General features: G+C 35.3%; 1 protein-coding gene across 18 annotated transcripts in view; it reads left to right on the top strand.

Moving 5' to 3' along the window:
- GPHN (gephyrin) overlaps positions 1 to 18,349 on the top strand; it is a 349,286-nt gene that overhangs the window by 123,432 nt on the left and 207,505 nt on the right. For 10 of the 18 annotated variants that reach the window (XM_084866489.1, XM_084866483.1, XM_084866496.1 and 7 more), the window contains exon 5: positions 14,897 to 14,935. The exons of the other annotated variants lie outside the window; for them this stretch is intronic. In XM_084866489.1, the coding sequence (XP_084722615.1) occupies positions 14,897 to 14,935 (39 nt within the window). The remainder of the gene's footprint in view (positions 1 to 14,896; positions 14,936 to 18,349) is intronic. 18 annotated transcript variants of the gene reach the window in all.

Here is an 18,349-nt window from a genome sequence, read left to right as displayed (position 1 = left end):
TTAGTTTTGATATAGTAAGCTTCATTTTTTACCTTTTTCATCGCCATATAAATCTGAAGTCTTGAATTTCTACCTTTCTAATATCGTAATATCACACATTCCTATTTTTGGGTATTGTTAGTTGACAAGAGTCTTATCACTTTCCATAAGCTTGTATGTTTCATTATATCAGAAGTTGAGAAGTTCTTTATTCGTAAGTGAAATTTTTTCAGTTAGAGGTACTCTTATATTCTTATTAGAGGCCTAGCGCGTTCTATCGCGTGAGACCCAAACCCGCCACACTGGCAGGACCCAGATTGACTCCCACCATGCCAGGCAGCTCGCGGGACCCAGAGTCAAGTCCCTGTCCACCTGCGTGCGCCTCAAGTCCCTGCCCACCCGCATGCGTCTTGCCATGCACGCAGCCCTGCCCACCTGCACGCACCTCGACTTGAACACAGCTTCGTGGTGACCAGTCTTTGGTTGTCCCACCATTACAGCATCATGACCACAGGCCTTTTATGATATAGATAGTCATATATGCTTATAGCAAAAACCCTGAAATTATATTTGGTTTTTTTAAAAAGATTTTAAAATATACATAAAAATGTCTTCTCTGTTTCTGAAAGCAGATGACTTACTCATTGCGAATTTATGATATTTAGTAGATTCACTTTACTTCATATAATATTTATGGTTTGATTATGTACAACAAAAGTCCATAGGACTGTTAAGCTTTTGAAAAATGAAATAAACATGAAAACAATGTAGGGCCTGCCACAAATAATTCTAATAATTTTTCTACTTCCTCTATACTCTAAATAGTTGCAGTTTTTGTAATATTTAAAAAGAACATTGAAATATCAGTTAGGAATCCAGAAACATAATTTTGGGCCTATAATAATACAATTATTTGTCTTTAACTTATTTGTCTTACATAACTATGCCTAAAAAGAGAGGAAACTATTTCTAGACCACATTTATCTATATTCAACTAGTTGCAAATTGTTAAGTAGATTCAGAAGTTATTGATAGAAAGCACAAATATTAATGATAAAAGTTAAATAACACAAAACTTCTCCCTTCAGGCATTAATATTTTACAGTGAGTAATTTTCAATAATTAGTTTGTTCTACAATCAGAATGGATGATTGTATGTGAGATGTGTGTGTAGTTAGAAAAAAGTGAAGGGTATAACAACAAAATGAGTGAATGAAATAAGGCATTCTAAAGTTGTTATTGATAAGTATGACCCCTAGAGAAAATGAAAAGTTTAATATATTTAGATTTCTTCTAATGTCTATTTAAAAAAAGGAATAGCAAGTTTAGAAAAGTGTATCTTATTTAGATATTTTATAGAAAGAATGCAATCAGTTGGTATTTCTAAATTGTGAATTTGTTTCTATTTTTAGGCCTTCTGTCTTAGAATATAGTTCATTTGATAGTTACATGCCTGCTGGTTCACTCCATGCCTCTAAACATGAGATATTATCAAACCTAACATATAATAGCATAAACTATTCAACTTTTTGGTTTTATTTTGATATGAAAAGCTTTATTTTAAAAAATAAATTGCATTTTCTTTGATCTTATAAACAGGATGGATAATCTGTTGGCATTGGAGAAATGCTAGTCATTATAATATTCTATGGAACATAAATCATTGATATACAAAATTATCTCTTAGTGTCCCATTATCTATTTAAAATTATATATTTCCAAAATAGATATTATTACTTAAAGAATCTTTTATTATTTTTAAAAAGTAGAAGTATAATTAAGGATATATATGTGAGGTGAAGTGAAAGCTCTTTAGACATAAATTCGAGAAGGGAATAAAAGTTTAAGTAGCATTAAAAGACCTATATAATTACAAAGTAATGTTTAATGTGTTATTATAAATTAGAAAATATTAAGCTACTTACAGTGTAAAAATAACTTTCATCATTTTTAGAGTAATAGGCCACACCAAAATCAAAGATTGTATACTAATGTATTGTTTTGATCATAAATTAAGAGTAAAAATCCAGAATACATTTTAGGTTTCATCTACTCATTCATTCATCAGATGAGTTTGGTATTTTTAATTCTTAATATGTATTCAGTGCAATACAGGTTACTAGAGTTAAAAAATGAATAAGGCAGGTCCCTATCCTCAAGAAATTCTTAATCTATCACAGGGGTTGACAAATTATGGCCTGATGCCAAATCCAATCTGTCCTCTTTTTTTGTATGACACTTGTGAGCTAATCAATAGATTTTGCATTTTTAAATGAGTGGGAGGAAAATCAAAAGGAGAATATTTTTGTAACACATGAAAATTATTTGAATTCAAGTTCCAGTTTCCATAGATGAAATTTTATTTGAACACAGCCACATTAATTCATTTATATATTGCCAAAATCTACAAAAGCAGAGCTGAGTAGTTGCAACCAAATTGTATAGCCTGCAAGGTCTAAAATATTTAATATCTGGCCCTTTGCAGATAAAGTTTGCCAACCCCTGTTCTGTTAGGTGATGGCAGTAAGTCATCTTTACTCAAAATTTTTTTTTATTTTTTAAATTGATTTTTAATTGATTTTCTTGATTTTTACCTTTTCTCTTTAGTAAACTGAAATGTTCTTGAGCTTCATTTTTTAAATTTTTAATTTTAGAAGGAGCAACAAAGGGAAAAAAAGAACATTTTTCTGAATTAAGGAAATGTATTGCCCCATTGTCTTAATAGACAATATATCAGAACAAAAATAAAAGATCCCTTATTCTATGGAAGATAAATGGTAATGGATGGAAACTTGACTTGGGATGGTGAAAACACAATACAGTGTACACATGATGTGTTGTGGTATTGTGCACCTGAAACATAAGTAATTTTGTCAACCAGTGTCACCCCAATAAATTCCATTTTAAATAAATAAATAAATAAATAATATATAAAATGTTTAACTTTTAAAATTGGTCCAGTTAATATATTTATAATACATTAAATAAAATCTCACTCAAAATATTTCTGATTGTTGTTCTTAGCAATTACTCCTAACATGTCCTGATATAATTGGTAATAATGAAATAAACAAAAGTAAGAATAGCAAAAATTTCAGAAAACTATAGATTTGATATAAGGGATATTCATTTAAAAGGGTCCTTATGGTTCATCATGTAAGTGAAGAGGCATCTGACAAAATGATCAGTACTGAAGAGGGTAGAATGGATGATACCAAGTACTAATTTCTAGGAAAAGATTATGAATTCCGGAAGGTATATTCTGTAATAGCCTGTAATATTTATATTTCTTTGGAACAAATTACTATCTCAGCTCTTCTATAAATGTTTTTCCACTTAGGCTATTAAGAATTTTTTTTAATCCCAGAAAATTTCTTTATTTTATACAATTTTTATAATCAATTTGTCCAAATACAATATATATATTTAATAAGTGTAAGTGTGAGTGGTACTATAAGTCAGGTATTTCATGCAGTCATTAACTATTTTTTCCCCTTACATTATAATCCTTCAAAAACAAGAATTCTGTGAAAGTAAAAGGAAGGAGACATAATTGCCCTAACTTACTGACTATATGGTAATGATTTTCAATTGGTGACTCTTGTGGAAACAGGTGAAAATTGTTATTTAACAACTTCACCTAAAAGTTAACATTTGACATTTCAGCAATCGGAAAAACTCTCCTACATTATAGCAGAAGCATAGTAAAAACACCATGCTGAATAATTTCTGTGTTTGAAATAATTTTTTTCTTTCAATTTTATTTTGTACTAGAGGACCAGAGCATGAAATTCATGCACTGGAGGCTAGGGAGGGGGATGCCTCAGCCAGCCTGTGCCCTCTCGCAGTCCAGGAGCCCTTGGAGGATGTATGACTGTGACAGAGGAAGGAGAGGCTCTCGCCACCCTTGAGCCCAGGTTCTGGCTGAGCAGTGCTCCCCCTATGGGAGCACACTGACCTCCAGGGGCATCTCTGTGTTGAGCATCTGTCCCCTAGTGGTCAGTGCATGTTATAGCAACCGGTCATTCCACTGTTCAGTTGATTTACATATTAACCTTTTATTATATAGGATTGGTTTCAGGTGTACAGCTTAGTGTTCCCCCTCAATATTTTCATACCCAACTGGCACCATACATGGTTATTACAATATTGAGGTGAAGGGACTAAGAAGCATAAACTGGCAGTTACAAAATAGTCACAGGAAAGTAAGTAAAACATAGTAAATACAGTCAGTAATATTTTTTGTAAAAATTTGACCTCTAACATTGGTAATTTAAAATAAATAGTTGTTTTTTAAGTAGATATCAGAATTGGTTAGAAAACATGATTACTTCCCTAGCAAAATATCATATACTGGTATTCTAGAACTCTATGAATATTTATTTTCTAGTTCTACAATTGTTCTGATTAAAATAAAATACTTGTTACACATAGTAAAACTAAAAATAACCGTATTGAGCTAGGATTTTGAGTATCTTAAAATTGTTCTGTATCTTAAAATTGTTCTGCATCAATAGAATAACTTGACAATATGCAATTTGTATAAATTGATAACAGAGAAGAATACAAGAAACTCTCCTACATTATAGCAGAAGCATAGCAAAAACACTTGAAATATTTAAAACTAGATTTAATAAACTATACCACTACTCTATGGACAGAAAAAGTTATATTTTATGCCACTTTACAGAGGTCATCCTATAATTTTTATGAAATGGTCCTGAACATGGGAAATACGTTTCTATGTCTTATCTTTGTTTAAACAGTTTCAGATGCAATATGATATTATCAGTGGGAACACTAAATCAAGAGTCAGACATACTTGAATTTGAAATTTCAATTCTATCACTAAACTATGAAATTAAGGCAAATTAACCTATTCAAGTTTCAATTTTCCTATCTGCTAAATTAGCTAATTGCTACCTTTCAAGGTTATTTTTCTAATAATTGAGATAATAAAAGTATCCAATAATAATAACTAACACTTGCATATAGTATTTACTATGTGTCAGGTGCTGTTTTAAAGCATATGTTAATTCATTTAGCCTTCAAAAAAATACCCATTAGAGGCAAGTACTATTGTTATATTTGTTTTAAAGATGGAAATACTGATTAATTCATTTGACTTGCCCAAAGTAATCCAAGCTACTGATAATAATGCATGTAAAAGGACTTCATATAATGCAAAGCACCTTTGTAGGTGCTTGATAAACATTTTTTTTCTTTACCTTTTTCTTTCTCGTTTATTAATATTATTACCTGTTACCTCTAATTAGACATGGTAGCCCCAAATAGTTCTGCTATTTACTATGGTACTTCTGGTATCTAGAGCTACTAAAATACCTGGTAGATATGTATAAAAAATAAATATGGCCTGGCCAGTGTGCCTCAGTGGTTGAGCTTTTGCCTATAAAGCAGGTGGTGGCAGTTCGATTTCCAGTCATAGCACATACCCAGGTACATGTTCAATCCCCAGTTGGGGGCATACAGGAGGCAGCTGGTCAGTGATTCTCTCTCATCATTGATATTTCTATTTCTCTCTATCCCTTTCTCTGTGGAATCAATAATAATATATTAAAAATATAATAATAAAATGTAAGTCAACATTTTCCCATTAGCTATTTAAGGCGTAGGGCAAAGGAACAGTAGTAAGAATTTCTAGAATCTATATGATATGAAAAATATAGATTGTTAGTGCAGTTGAATTATACCTCCTGATATTCTACCTAAACAAATTTATTTTGTTTTCAGTTTCTAATGCTTCTGTAGTTTAAAATTATAGGGATGTGGTTTTAAACCACTCAGGTATGTAATATTCAGGGTAACATTTTTGTAATAGTCCACTTTATTTTGGGGTTTATAATTACTTGCATTATCCATTGAAAAGCTGTTAATATTATATAGTCACACTTATGAACTACCTGTTTGCTAAAAACATTTTCAGTCTTTGTTCCATTTATCAAGCACTTTGGGTTTTATTGAGCAAATAAATGTTCTCCTAAAATAAACACTTGGCTGACAAATGAAGACAGTATAAACCTAGTACTGGAAATGTTCAGCCAATTCGGGCAAAGATTTCTTAAAAGGGAAAGATTAAGAGAGAATTGAGTATTCAGGGAAATTTTTATTAAGTAGAATTTTAGCTAAAATTGAGGGAGGAAAAGTATTTAGATTAGGAGACAAGAAGATATTACTGATAGGAGAAAGGAAGAAGGGGAAATGTTTATCAAGCTACAGAGAAAGATAATATTAAGAAAATATTCCTGGCGAAAGAAGAGAATTCACTTTACATAGAAAAATGGATAAACTAGACCTTTGTTATCTATTTTTCTATCATCTATCTATCTATTTACTTATTATTTATTTATTAAACGGGCAGTCAGACATCCTTCTCACAATCCAGGACTACTGGCTCACAACTGCTCACCTGCCTGCTTTTTAATGCCCAGTCAAAAGACCTAGGGTAGCTGAATGGATAAGGAAGCACAACCCTGCCCAGCTTGTGTCCCTCAGTTGATTGGGTGTCATCCCATTTACCCAGTGGTTGCTGGTTTGATTCCCAGTCAGATCAGAAGAAAACCCCACGACCTATATATATGCTGTCTACAAGAGACCCACCTCAGAACAAAATATTCACACAGGCTGAAAGTTAAAGGATGAAAAAAAAATATTCCATATAAATTGAAATGAAAAAAACCTGGGGTAGCAGTACTTATTTCTTATAAAATAGATTTCAAACAAAGGACAAAACAAGAGACAAAGACAGTCAGTATATAATACTAAAGGGATTGATCCAACAAGAAGATATAACCCTATAAACATACTAGAGGCCCGGTGCATGAAATTTGTGCATGGGGGCAGGAGCGGGGAGTTGTCCCTCAGCCCAGCCTGCACCATTTCCAATCTTGGACTCCTCCAGGGATGTCCAACTGCCCAATGGGATCGGGCCTAAACGGGCAGTCAGACATCCCTCTCACAATCCAGGACTACTGGCTCCCAACTGCTCACCTGCCTGCCTTCCGGGTTGCCCCTAACTGCTTCTGCCTGCCAGTCTGATCATCCAATAACCACTCCCATGCCAGCCTGATTGATGTCTAACTGCTTCCCTGCCAGCCCGTTTGCGCCCAACTTCCTTCCTCTGCCAGCCTGGCCACCCCTAACTGCCCTCTCCTGCAAGGTTGATCACCTTCAACTGCCCTCCCTTGCAGGCCTGGTCCCTTTCAACTGCCCTCCCTTGCAGGCCTGGTCCCTTTCAACTGCCCTCCCTTGCAGGCGTGGTGCCTCCCAACTGCCCTCCCCTACTTGCTTAATCACCCACAACTGCCTTCCCTTGCAGGTCTGGTCCCTCCCATCTGCCCTCCCCTGCTGGCCATCTTGTGGTGGCCATCTTGTGTCCACATAGGGGCAGAATCTTTGACCACATGGGGGCAACCATATTATGTGTTGGAGTGATGGTCAATCTGCATATTACTCTTTTATTAGATAGGATAAAGGCCTGGTGCACTGTTGGGGGCCAGCTGGTTTGCCCTGAAGGGTGTCCTGGATCAGAGTGAGAGTTCCCATGGGGCATGGAGCAGCCTGAGTGAGGGGCCTGTGGTGGTTTTGCAGGCCGTCCACGCCCCCCAGCTACGCAAGCAGAGGCCCTGGTATCTGGCATTTATTTACTTTCTACAATCGAAACTTTGTAGCTTGGAGCGAAGCCAAGCCTCCTGCTCATTCTGTAGTGGCAGAAATCCTGTTTGGATTTCTTTACCTTCTATAATTGAAATCTTGTAGCCTGGAGTAGAGGCTTAGGCCTGCTAGGGCAGGCAAAAAGCTTGGCTTCTTCCATTGCCAGAGAAACCCAAGCCTCTGTGGCTGCAGCCATCTTGGTTGGGGTTAATTTGCATACATGCTCTGATTGGCTGGTGGATGTGTCTTATGGAAAGGAGTGATGGTTAATTTGCATATTACTCTTTTATTAGGTAGGATATAGAAGCACCTAAATACATTTTTTTAAAAACTTAGTGGACTTTAGGGGAGAGATCCACATCAATATAGTCATAGTAGGGAAATTTATCACCCCATTGTCATCAATGGATAGATCTTCCAGATAAAAAAATCAACAAGGAAACAAAAACCTTAAATAACACACTAGATCTGATGGATTTAATTGATATTTACAGGACATTTCATCCAAAAGCAGCAGAATGGACCTATGTTATTTAAATCTCTTAGAACAACTAGAGTAGTACCATCTGTAGAGATGAAAAATAGCAACTGTCATTATTCAGAGATTCCTTAGGAACCATAATTCTTAAGTCTACTATCAGCCAGTTCACATAGTAAAATCCTGCCATCAAATCTCTCTAAAAATAGATCCTTTTCAGAATTGGCATTTATTCAAATGCATATCAATACATTCCTCAGAAGATCTAACATCTTTCTTTTTGATGATTATTTTTTGATCCTTGTTTGGTGTGTGTTTTTTCCTTTTGTAACCTACAAATATAGTTATTTGTGAATAAAACTTAAAGTGCTGTGAAGAATCAAGTTCCAATTTTGATCTGTCCTTTGGAAACCTTTCAGTTAATACTAATCTTACAATTAAGACAGTCAAGAAATATATTCTTGTAGATTTTGTCAACATTGAATCTTGAGTTAGCTTATTTTATGTAAAATTACAAATAACATAATAGAGGAATCATAATTTCTCAGAGTCTGAGAAGATGCTATATTCAAAGTCCTACCATTTCCTTTTTATCATTGTACTTAGCCTTTGCCTCAACATCTCTATCACTATTTCTTTCATCTGGGAATTTGTTTTGTGGAACTCTAATTCGTTGAAAGTCCAAACATATCAAATTGAAACCTGATGTCTTATAATTTCTACCTAGTAGTTCTAATTCTATTGTACCTTTGCAATGTACAAAAGAAGTTAAAGTCCTCTTTTGCATGACAATTCAAATATTTGAAGATAAATATTACATTTCCCTTTTAGGACCACTTACTTGAGTATTATTTTTGCACTCATTTTATTTTTCACTAGCTACAGACTTTCCTAAGACATTCACCCCCTATTTTATTTATTCATTAAAAAGAAAATCTCCTGCCTGGTCAGTGTGGCTTAGCAGTTGACTGTCGATCTATGAACCAGGAGGTCAAGGTTTGATTCCCAATCAGGGCACATACCCAGGTTGTGGGCTCAATTCCCAGTAGGGAGCATGCAGGAGGCAACCAATCAAAGATTGTCTCTCATCATCTATGCTTCTATTTCTCTCTTCCTCTCCTTTCTTCTCTGAAATCATATATATATATATATATATATATATATATATATATATATATATATATATATATATATTATTTCCATTGGTACAATTGTACTACAAAGTTTAATATATATTGTACTAGTATAATATATATTATATATTATAAAGTTTAATATATATTGTACTACAAAGTTTAATATATATTGTACTAGTACAATATATATTAAACTTTGTAGTACAATTGTACCAGTGGAAATCATTTAGATGAAGTAATTAGGACAATAAGTGACATTGCATTTTAAACTATTATGTTGAAAGGTTCCCATTCCACATAGCCACACTAAAAAGAGTAAAGCACATTGCAACTCAAGGTCAGAATTTTATAATTTTGAGTATAAGACAGAAACTAATTTCATATATAAAAAATCCCTAAGTAAAATTTCGTCTATTTCCCCTTAAGTATATTTCTTAATTGCATGCCTACACTGTACCATAATATGTAATCTCAGCTTTTTTGGGACCTGTTTGGTGAAGAGAGGTCATATCAGTAAAATACAAGTTTATTTATTATGACAAAATTTATGTCTAAATAGAACTATTACTAGAAAAGTGGTGTTGCCCATTTAACCATATAAGAGGTAACATAACATAGTGATTAAAAGCATACAGGTTTGAATACTAGATTCACCATTTCCTAGTGTGCAACTTTATACAACTTTACTAATTTTCTATACCTATTTTTTACATGTAAAATGGAGAGAGTAAGAATACTTACTTCATGGGTAGGTTGTGAATTAATGTAAGTATGACACTAAAAACTTTGCTACAGAAATATTTGCTATTATCTGCAATATGAGTAGAAAGAGCATTAGCTTAAAAAGTAAGTAGATAATAGTTGAGTAAATATTGAAAGAATTTTTCTCTGGGGGAAAAAAACCCAGCAAGATAAGGACTTAAAGTTTACAACAGTGTGTTTGTGAAGAAGTAAAAAGAAATAGTGATGACATGCTAAATATTGATTTTTTTCATCTTAAATCTGTCAAAGTGATAAAATTTTGAAATCACCTGTCCAGCTCTCCCTCATAAGCATACTCTTGTAAAATGAATAGAGGCTGGCAACTGAATACTTCAGTTTTGCAGATTATGTGCTAAGGCATTGAAAATTAATATCATTAAATAAATTGCAAATACAAGTGGTAAAGCATATTTATCTAGAGATAGATTTTTAGGAATGAAAATTTCAGGATATGCCTTATTATTGTCTGAAAGAATGTGTACTCATCTCCTATGTTAGAGTTTCCTGTATACAGTGGAATTAATGTTGCTTTTCACACAAAATGTAGTAATATGACAACAAATAGATTTATATGTCAAATCCTCTGAGTTTCTTAGAATGATATCACTGTATTAGAAGGACAGAATATTTGTAACTTTGTTATTGCCTGCCAAAAAAGGAAACATGGAACTAATAATAGAGAGTCAGAAAGTGGATTCATATAACAAAATAAACTACTTGGGATCATTCTAATAATTTTGCAAGTATTACTTCCTCATATTGGAACTTGGAAAGAACCTAACTACTATTAAAGAATGGATGACAGATGTCCAATGGAGGGATAACTGTTACAGATAATCATACATGACAGGCACGATGATGAGAACTTACAGGAAGAATCCAGATTCCTTCAAAAGATGCTGAGAAGAAAGAAGCAGTAAAGCTTTTGGAACTATGATGTCTGAAAATGCATTGTCATCAGTTTCCCTGAGAGAGATACCGAAGGTCAAAGGTAATAATGCAGAAGAAGCAGTTGATTGTGCTGGAAGAACCAGGTGATATAAGAGGAAATAAATTACACAACTCTATGAAGATTAAAGATAGCATTGTAGTGATGGATATCATTGGAATAATCCCCTCACCTACCTCTCCACTTTCCATAGTTTGATTACAGCATGATATAATATCCTTTCATGTGATAATTATCAGGATAAAACTTTATGTACTGAGAAGATAAGTGAGTTTTGACTAGAAGGTGATTTCAAATAGGATTTTGCAAATTTTAAAAATACTTCTCTGTAAAATGTATGCTTTTGAGCCAATGAGAAGATAGTTGTTAGCTTTGAATATTATATAAATATAATGGAATCTTACTAAAATGTGGCTGTTGCTTGATCTAAGACTACATTGCATAGGAGACCTCTATTATCATGAATTCACTTTATCTTTATAGCACCATTGATTCAGTTCAAAAGACATTCACGATTCACATGATGCCAATTTCCCACTATCGTTAAATAGAGTACTTAAGAGGTTTAGTTAATTATGATACTTTGATATGTGATCTATTTGTGGGCCCTATTTACTTTCCTCCTTCACATCCTCTCTTTTTGCCATTTTTATGACTTTTCTATACTGCACTTAAAATAGGGTGTCTCTGTGTAGTGGATAGATTAATAAATATCATCATCAATCCTCCTATATAATAAAAGCCTAATATGCTAAGTGCTAAGTGTCCAGTAGTCAGATTGGCTATTCAACCAATCAAAGCATAATAAGCTGATGATATACTAAGGCCACTCAACTGCTTGCTATTGTGTGCACTGACCACCAGGGGTTAGAAGCTCTGACCTGTAGGTTAGCTTGCTGCTGGGGTCCGGCCAGTCGGGTCTGAACAAGAAGGGCTGGGCATGCCCTGGATCTCTCCTGCAGTTCCTCCCTAGCTGGTCAACCTCCCGTGTCCTTCCCCTGCCCCAATCGTGAAACGGTGGGGTCCCTCAGGCTGGTCTGTGCCCTCTTGCAATCGGGAACCCCTTGCGGGATGTCAGAGAGCTGGTTTTGGCCCGATCCCTCAGGCCAAACCGAGGGACCCCACTGGTGCACAAATTTGTGCACTGAGCTTCTAGTATTAAATAATATTTAGAGAAATGCCCTAACTGGTTTGGCTCAGTGGATAGAGCATCAGTCTGTGGACTGAAGGGTCCCAGGTTCGATTCTGGTCAAGGCCATGTACCTTGGTTGCAGGCACATCCCCAGTAGGAGGTGTACAGGCGGCAGCTGATGTTTCTTTCACATCAATGTTTCTGACTCTCTAACCCTCTCCCTTCCTCTTTGTAAAAATAAATAAATAAAATATATTTTAAAAAAATAATATTTTTGAGAAATGAAGGATGCTTTTATGTAATACTAGAGGCTCAGTGCATGAAATTTGAGCAGGGTGATCCCTCAGCCCAGCCTGCACCCTCTCCAATCTTGGATCCCTTGGGGGATGTTCGACTGATGGTTTAGGCCCACAGGGATAGGGCCTAAACTGGCAGTTGGACATCCCTCTCACAATCTGAGACTGCTGGCTCCTAACTGCTACCCTGCCTGCCTGCCTGATTGTCCCTAACCACTCCTACTTACCAGCCTGATCACTCTCTAACCACTCCCCTGCCAGCCTGATTGGCGCCCATCTGCTGGCCTAATCTCCTCAATTTCCCTCCCTGTTGATCCAATTGCCCACAACTGCCCTCCCCTGCAGGCCTGATCTCACCCCCAACTGCCCTCCCCTGCTTGCCTGGTCACCACCAACTGCCCTCCCCTGCCAGCCTAATCACCCACAACTTAATTCCTTTGATGTCCTGTTTACCCCCAACTGCCCTCCCCTGTTGGCCTGATCACCCACAACTGCCCTTCTCTACTGGCCATCTTGTGGCAGCCATCTTGTGACACTATGAGGGTGGCCATTTTGTGGCAGCCATCTTGTGATGATGTGCAATGCCATCTAGGCTTTTATTATATAGGATTGAAAACAAATCTTAGTATTTGCTTTCATGTTTATCTTGAGCAACAATAACAACAGTATTCACAATGATGCTCAGTTTATCTTTGTTCAAACTTTAGTTACTACTCTTTGCCTTCTAAACAAAACAAAAAATACCTTAGAATGGAGGTCAGCAAACTTATTCTTTAGAGGTCTCTATAGTAAATATTTTAGACTTTGTGAAATGTATGGTCTCTCTCATAACTATTTACCTTTGCCAGCCCTGTAGCACAAAATCCACCATAAGATGATATAAATGAATGTGCATTGTTCTACCCCAATAAAATTTTATTTATAGACACTGGAATTGGATTTCATATAGTTTTTACATGTCATGAAATACTTTTCTTTTGCTTTTTTTCAATCATTAAAAAATATAAAGATCACTCTAAGATGGTAGGCCATGCCAAAAAAATAAAAATAAAAAAGCAGGATTTGTCCCATTGGCTGTGGTTTGCTAACCCTATTTTAGAACACCCCTGTTCTGTAGTATATTAGCATATGCTCTGTTAATTAAAAGCCCATAGTTTTTGAGCTTTCACAAGAATGTTCTGAGAATTTAAAACAGAGAAAGGAGATACCCCATAAGAAATTAACACTTCACAGTCTCAAATATGTCCTGAATGCCTATTGTACAATATATGCCAAGTACTATTCAAGGTATTGGAAATACAGCAATAATCAAAGAAGTCAAAAGTCCCTGCCTCTTTGGAATTCACATTTTAATGGGGTGACACAAGTATAGTAAACAAGTAACAAGTGTAATATTAGAGATAATGATAAGTAATATGGATAAAAATATACCAGTGAAAGTGGATAGGTTGTGCATGCAGGAAAGAGAATTGTAATTTTAAAGAAGGCCATCAAGGAAGGCTTTGTTGATTAGGTGGCATTTGACTAAACATCCAAAATAGGATAGGGAATAAACCATGGATGTCACCCTTAGCATAATGGAGAGTTTTGAACGGAGGTGTGGCATGATTTGACTTATATTTTAACTGGGAAACCATTTAAGAGGCTATTAAAATAATTCAGGTGAAAAATTATAGTGACTTAGACAAGTGATAGAAGTGGAGGTAGTGGAAAATACATTATTGATACATTTTTAAGGTAGAGATAACAGATGGAGTAAAAAAATTGGCAATTGGAAGGATGGAGTTGCCATTTACTGAAATGGATAAGACTGTGGGAAGAGTACGTTTAAGGAGGAAGATCAGGAGTTTTACTTTGATCATGGAAACTTGAACTGCCTTTAAGATATCTAAGTTGAGATGTTAAGTTGGCTGTTAGATATTTGCATTTGGAATTCAGAGTAAAAGTCTTGGCTAGAGATGTTATTTTTTAGAGTCATAAAGATCTTAATAAAATTAAAGCCCATGACAATTGATGAGCTCATCAAGGTATTGATTAGTATTACTATTTCTTTATTGGTATTACTGCCTCTGCTTCTTTTCTCATTCACTTTCAAAGAGCTAGGTAGCTTCTAATAACCTGTCCCATCTGCTCACACACAAAGGGTGGAAGGGATCCCACTGAGTCAGAAATCTGACCTACACAGGAAGTACCATTACTAGGCCATCCTCAAATTTTGGCATGGTGTAAACATGGGAGTGAATTTTCCCAAGTACCTCCTTGCTGGAAACTGTTTGCACTGGAGGTAAGTGTGAAAGGGGTGGTTGTGGGAAATGATGGGGTGAGGGCTTCCTAAACCTTTCTCAAACCTCAGAAATGGCTTGATTCTGAGGAAGGAAGAAGGTTCAGGCTGGTTCTTATTTCTGTGAACCAGTTCATACAGCCCTAAATTTTATCTGCTTTCCTCAAACTGGGAGTCAGAAATCCCTTTTCTCTTCTGTTTTTCTGCTGCAGAAAGTCCCAACATTCCCATTTTGTGGGCTCCAGAAAGGGGTAAGCGAAGACTTCAATCCCAGCCAATCATTTCCAGATTAATAATTTTTAGTGTTTTGGTTTTTTTTGTTGTTATAAAAATGCTTCAACCCATTTTCCCATCTATTTAATTTTCTCGTGGATTGTATGTATCTATGTTCTAGGGTCACTCTGTATCCCTGGGCAATAGAGTTCAGATCCATTGGCTATTTCCATTTGTGTGCTGTTCTCTTGTGGATTCTCATATGCGGTTTACTCGTGACTGTTTCCTAGATGGAAGACACCAAATTTAAGAGATTGCTTCACTCTGTCTCATTTTTTTTTTTTTTTCCTGAATGGTGTTTTGTTCCCCTGCTGACAGCTTTTCACTTCCCTACCTAACTGCTTCTGATGATCTGTCATTGCCTCTCTGCTATTCTGTCTTCCTGCTTTGACAGCCTTTGATTTTTTTTCTCTATTTTTTTTTTTTGCCCCTCTTTACTCATCTGCTGATTGATTTGCATTCTTTACTCACTAATGCTTTGTCCAGCAGCAAATGGCCTGTTACTCTCATAGCCATTTGCTGTTTTAGCATTTTAGACTGCTCAGCATTGTCTATAGGCCCTCCTGTGCCATCTGCCTGCTTGATCTTGCCCTGCACAATCTATGCTTGTGATATATATAGATTCAGATTGTTTAGCACTTCTGCTGCAAATCTCCACTTGCCTTCTGCCACTAAGTTGGACTGCTGATTGAATTTACTTGACTGTCTCCTATAACTATTTGCTGTAAATGGCTGCCCCATTAATTAACTTGAGATGTTACATTCATCTCCTATGTACTCAGCCTTGAAACTTGCTGTATTACCTCCTTTATACTTCTCTACATCTGATAAATCACTGGCATTGTTCCTCTGTTGTCTTGCAATCCTGATCAGGTTTTATTTCCAAGAAAAGTGTTGGCTACATATTGTCCAAACATATTTTAAAAATAGAAAAATGCTCCGCTTTTTAACAGTATAGTCCAATTTACTCTTAAACTGCCTTTTAAACTCATTTTCCACCATCCTTTTAGCTTTTTTATACAACTTTACATTTTTCTCTTTACTTAGGAATAGATTTTTTTCTAAGTCATTTGTTAGCTCTGCCTTTTCACATCATGTATTATGTACTTTTTATTCCCTATGTATAGGATATTTTAATAATTTTAAATATATCAAATTTATTTCCTAACTTATTTACTTATTTTTTTCTAATATTTCCAGGGAATCATGAAGACAAATCACTCCCATTAATTTCATTTAAGACTAAAAGTATCATCTTTAAAAATAATACATTTATTTATAGTTTCTTTGTAGTTAAGATTAAAGTAGCTTTCCACTCTGATCCATATATTACAGATGTCCTTCCTTTGTGGCCCCCCCCCCCCCCATCCCTCCACACACACATTGACCTCTCCTAAAGCCTCTGGTAATCTTGATTTTACTTTCTGTTTTTTAATTAGCCTATTCTAGGTACCTTATATAAGTAGAATCATTCAATTTTTGTCCTTCTAAGTCTGACTTATACTTAACATAATATTCTCAAGGTTGATTTATGTTCTAGCATATATTAGAATTTCGTTTTTGAGACTACTGTTCCATTGTATGTTTGTGCCACCTCTTGCTTTTCCATTCTCCTGTACACTTCAGTTGAACCATATTTTTGCTATTAGGAATAATGCTGCTATGCACATTAGTATGCAGGCATCTGTTTTTCTTCTCCTTCTTTTGTGTATTTACCTAACAGTATACTCAGAACTTTTAATATTTTGTCTAAGAGGAAATGAATTCAATAGCAAAGGCATTGGGAAACTACATAATTAACACTAAAGATGGATATGTTCAAGATATTGCAGTAGGAGCAAAATAAATTATAAACTCTTAGAAAGGTTACAGGTGGCCAGGTGAAATTCAGAAGACCCTGTATTCTAGAAAGGAGAATGAAGTAAAATAACACACATAATTGAAGGACATCAAAATGATTCTGAAGAGGGTTGAATTAAAAAAATATACCAACTTCAGGACAGAATGATGTCTTTGAAACAGAGTAATGTGGACTTTTAAAAAGAGAAGAGCGGGAGGTTTTTGAAAGGCAAGGTTTAAATGAAGACAATGGGGCTGAATGAGGCAACCAGTGTGTATTTACAGAAACCAGCAATGGGAATAGGAATTTATTTCAATAGCATAATCTTTAATCCTGAATACCCAGCCTTCTACCTATAGAGATGTTTCTAAAAATATTCCTGGACCTTCCCTTGCCTGTGAGGCTTGGTTGGTTGGGCTTTGTTCCTTGCACCAAAAAGTTGCTAGTTTGATTCCCAGTCAGCGTACATGCAGAGCACATGCTCAGGTGACAGACTCAAACCCTGATAGGCGTGCAGGAGGCAGCCGATCAATGTTTGGTTCTTACATGGATGTTTTTGTCTCTCTCCCTTCCTCTCTTTCTAAAAATCAAAAGTATTTTTTAGTCCGCGTTGGTGGTATAGTGGTGAGCATAGCTGCCTTCTAAAAATCAAAAGTATTTTTTAAACCTAAATAATAATAATAATAAAAATTCCTGGGCCCAATCCTCTGACATAATTAGTTGGGGATGTGGTTTAGGCAATGAAAAAGAGAGAGAGAGAGAGAAAGAGAGAGAGAGAGAGAGAGAGAGAGAGAGAGAGAGAGAGAGAGAGAGAGAGAGAGATTGATTTAATCCACTGTCAAAACACAGTATTTGTTAAATTGAACTGGGTAGCATAGTGTCCTAGACCTTAGAGGAATTACAAAAGTTGGGAAAAATTGGTTCTTGTCTTCAAGGAGTTTAAAACAGGAGTAGTTAAATATGCAATAACAATGGATTTGGGAAAGAAGACTTTCAGTCCATTAGTAGGTAATGTTTTCACTTATCTCAATTTCTTGAGTGATTTTACCTACTCTATTCAGTCTTTCTCAGTCAAGGTTCCTCATGTAACCTGTCAAAACGGAAAATTGAGTGTCTGTCTTCTCAATTCTGCCAAGGTGGTACATAAACTTGTACGATTCTATATGTATAGGAGAGAAGTTATTTTGTTACATACAATTATTATATTAGAACCTAATTTAAAAGCCTTGCTCTATGCCATGTAGTCTATTAGGAATTGTGACACAAAGGTAAGGCTTCTCTTTCAAGGAGCTTATAACCCGAGAGAAGGGAAAACCATTTAACAAAAACTGCATTTCTACTATCTATAAAATTTTGTTATTTTAATTCTTCAGGGAAAATGTTCTAAGTCAGAGTGATTGTATATAAGAACATTCTTTTACGTCTTGTAAGCATCAATGATTCAGGATTAAGAATGTATTCTATATTAATGCCTCATCACAGCTGAATGAATCTGGTGATATTTTAAATGCCAATAAGAACCTCTAAATTTTAAAACCTAGAGCATTCAGTG

This window comes from Pipistrellus hanaki, assembly GCF_964339955.1.
Source record: "Pipistrellus hanaki genome assembly, chromosome: 1".
Taxonomy (NCBI): domain Eukaryota; kingdom Metazoa; phylum Chordata; class Mammalia; order Chiroptera; family Vespertilionidae; genus Pipistrellus; species Pipistrellus hanaki.
This window is presented reverse-complemented; position numbering and strand designations above follow the sequence as displayed.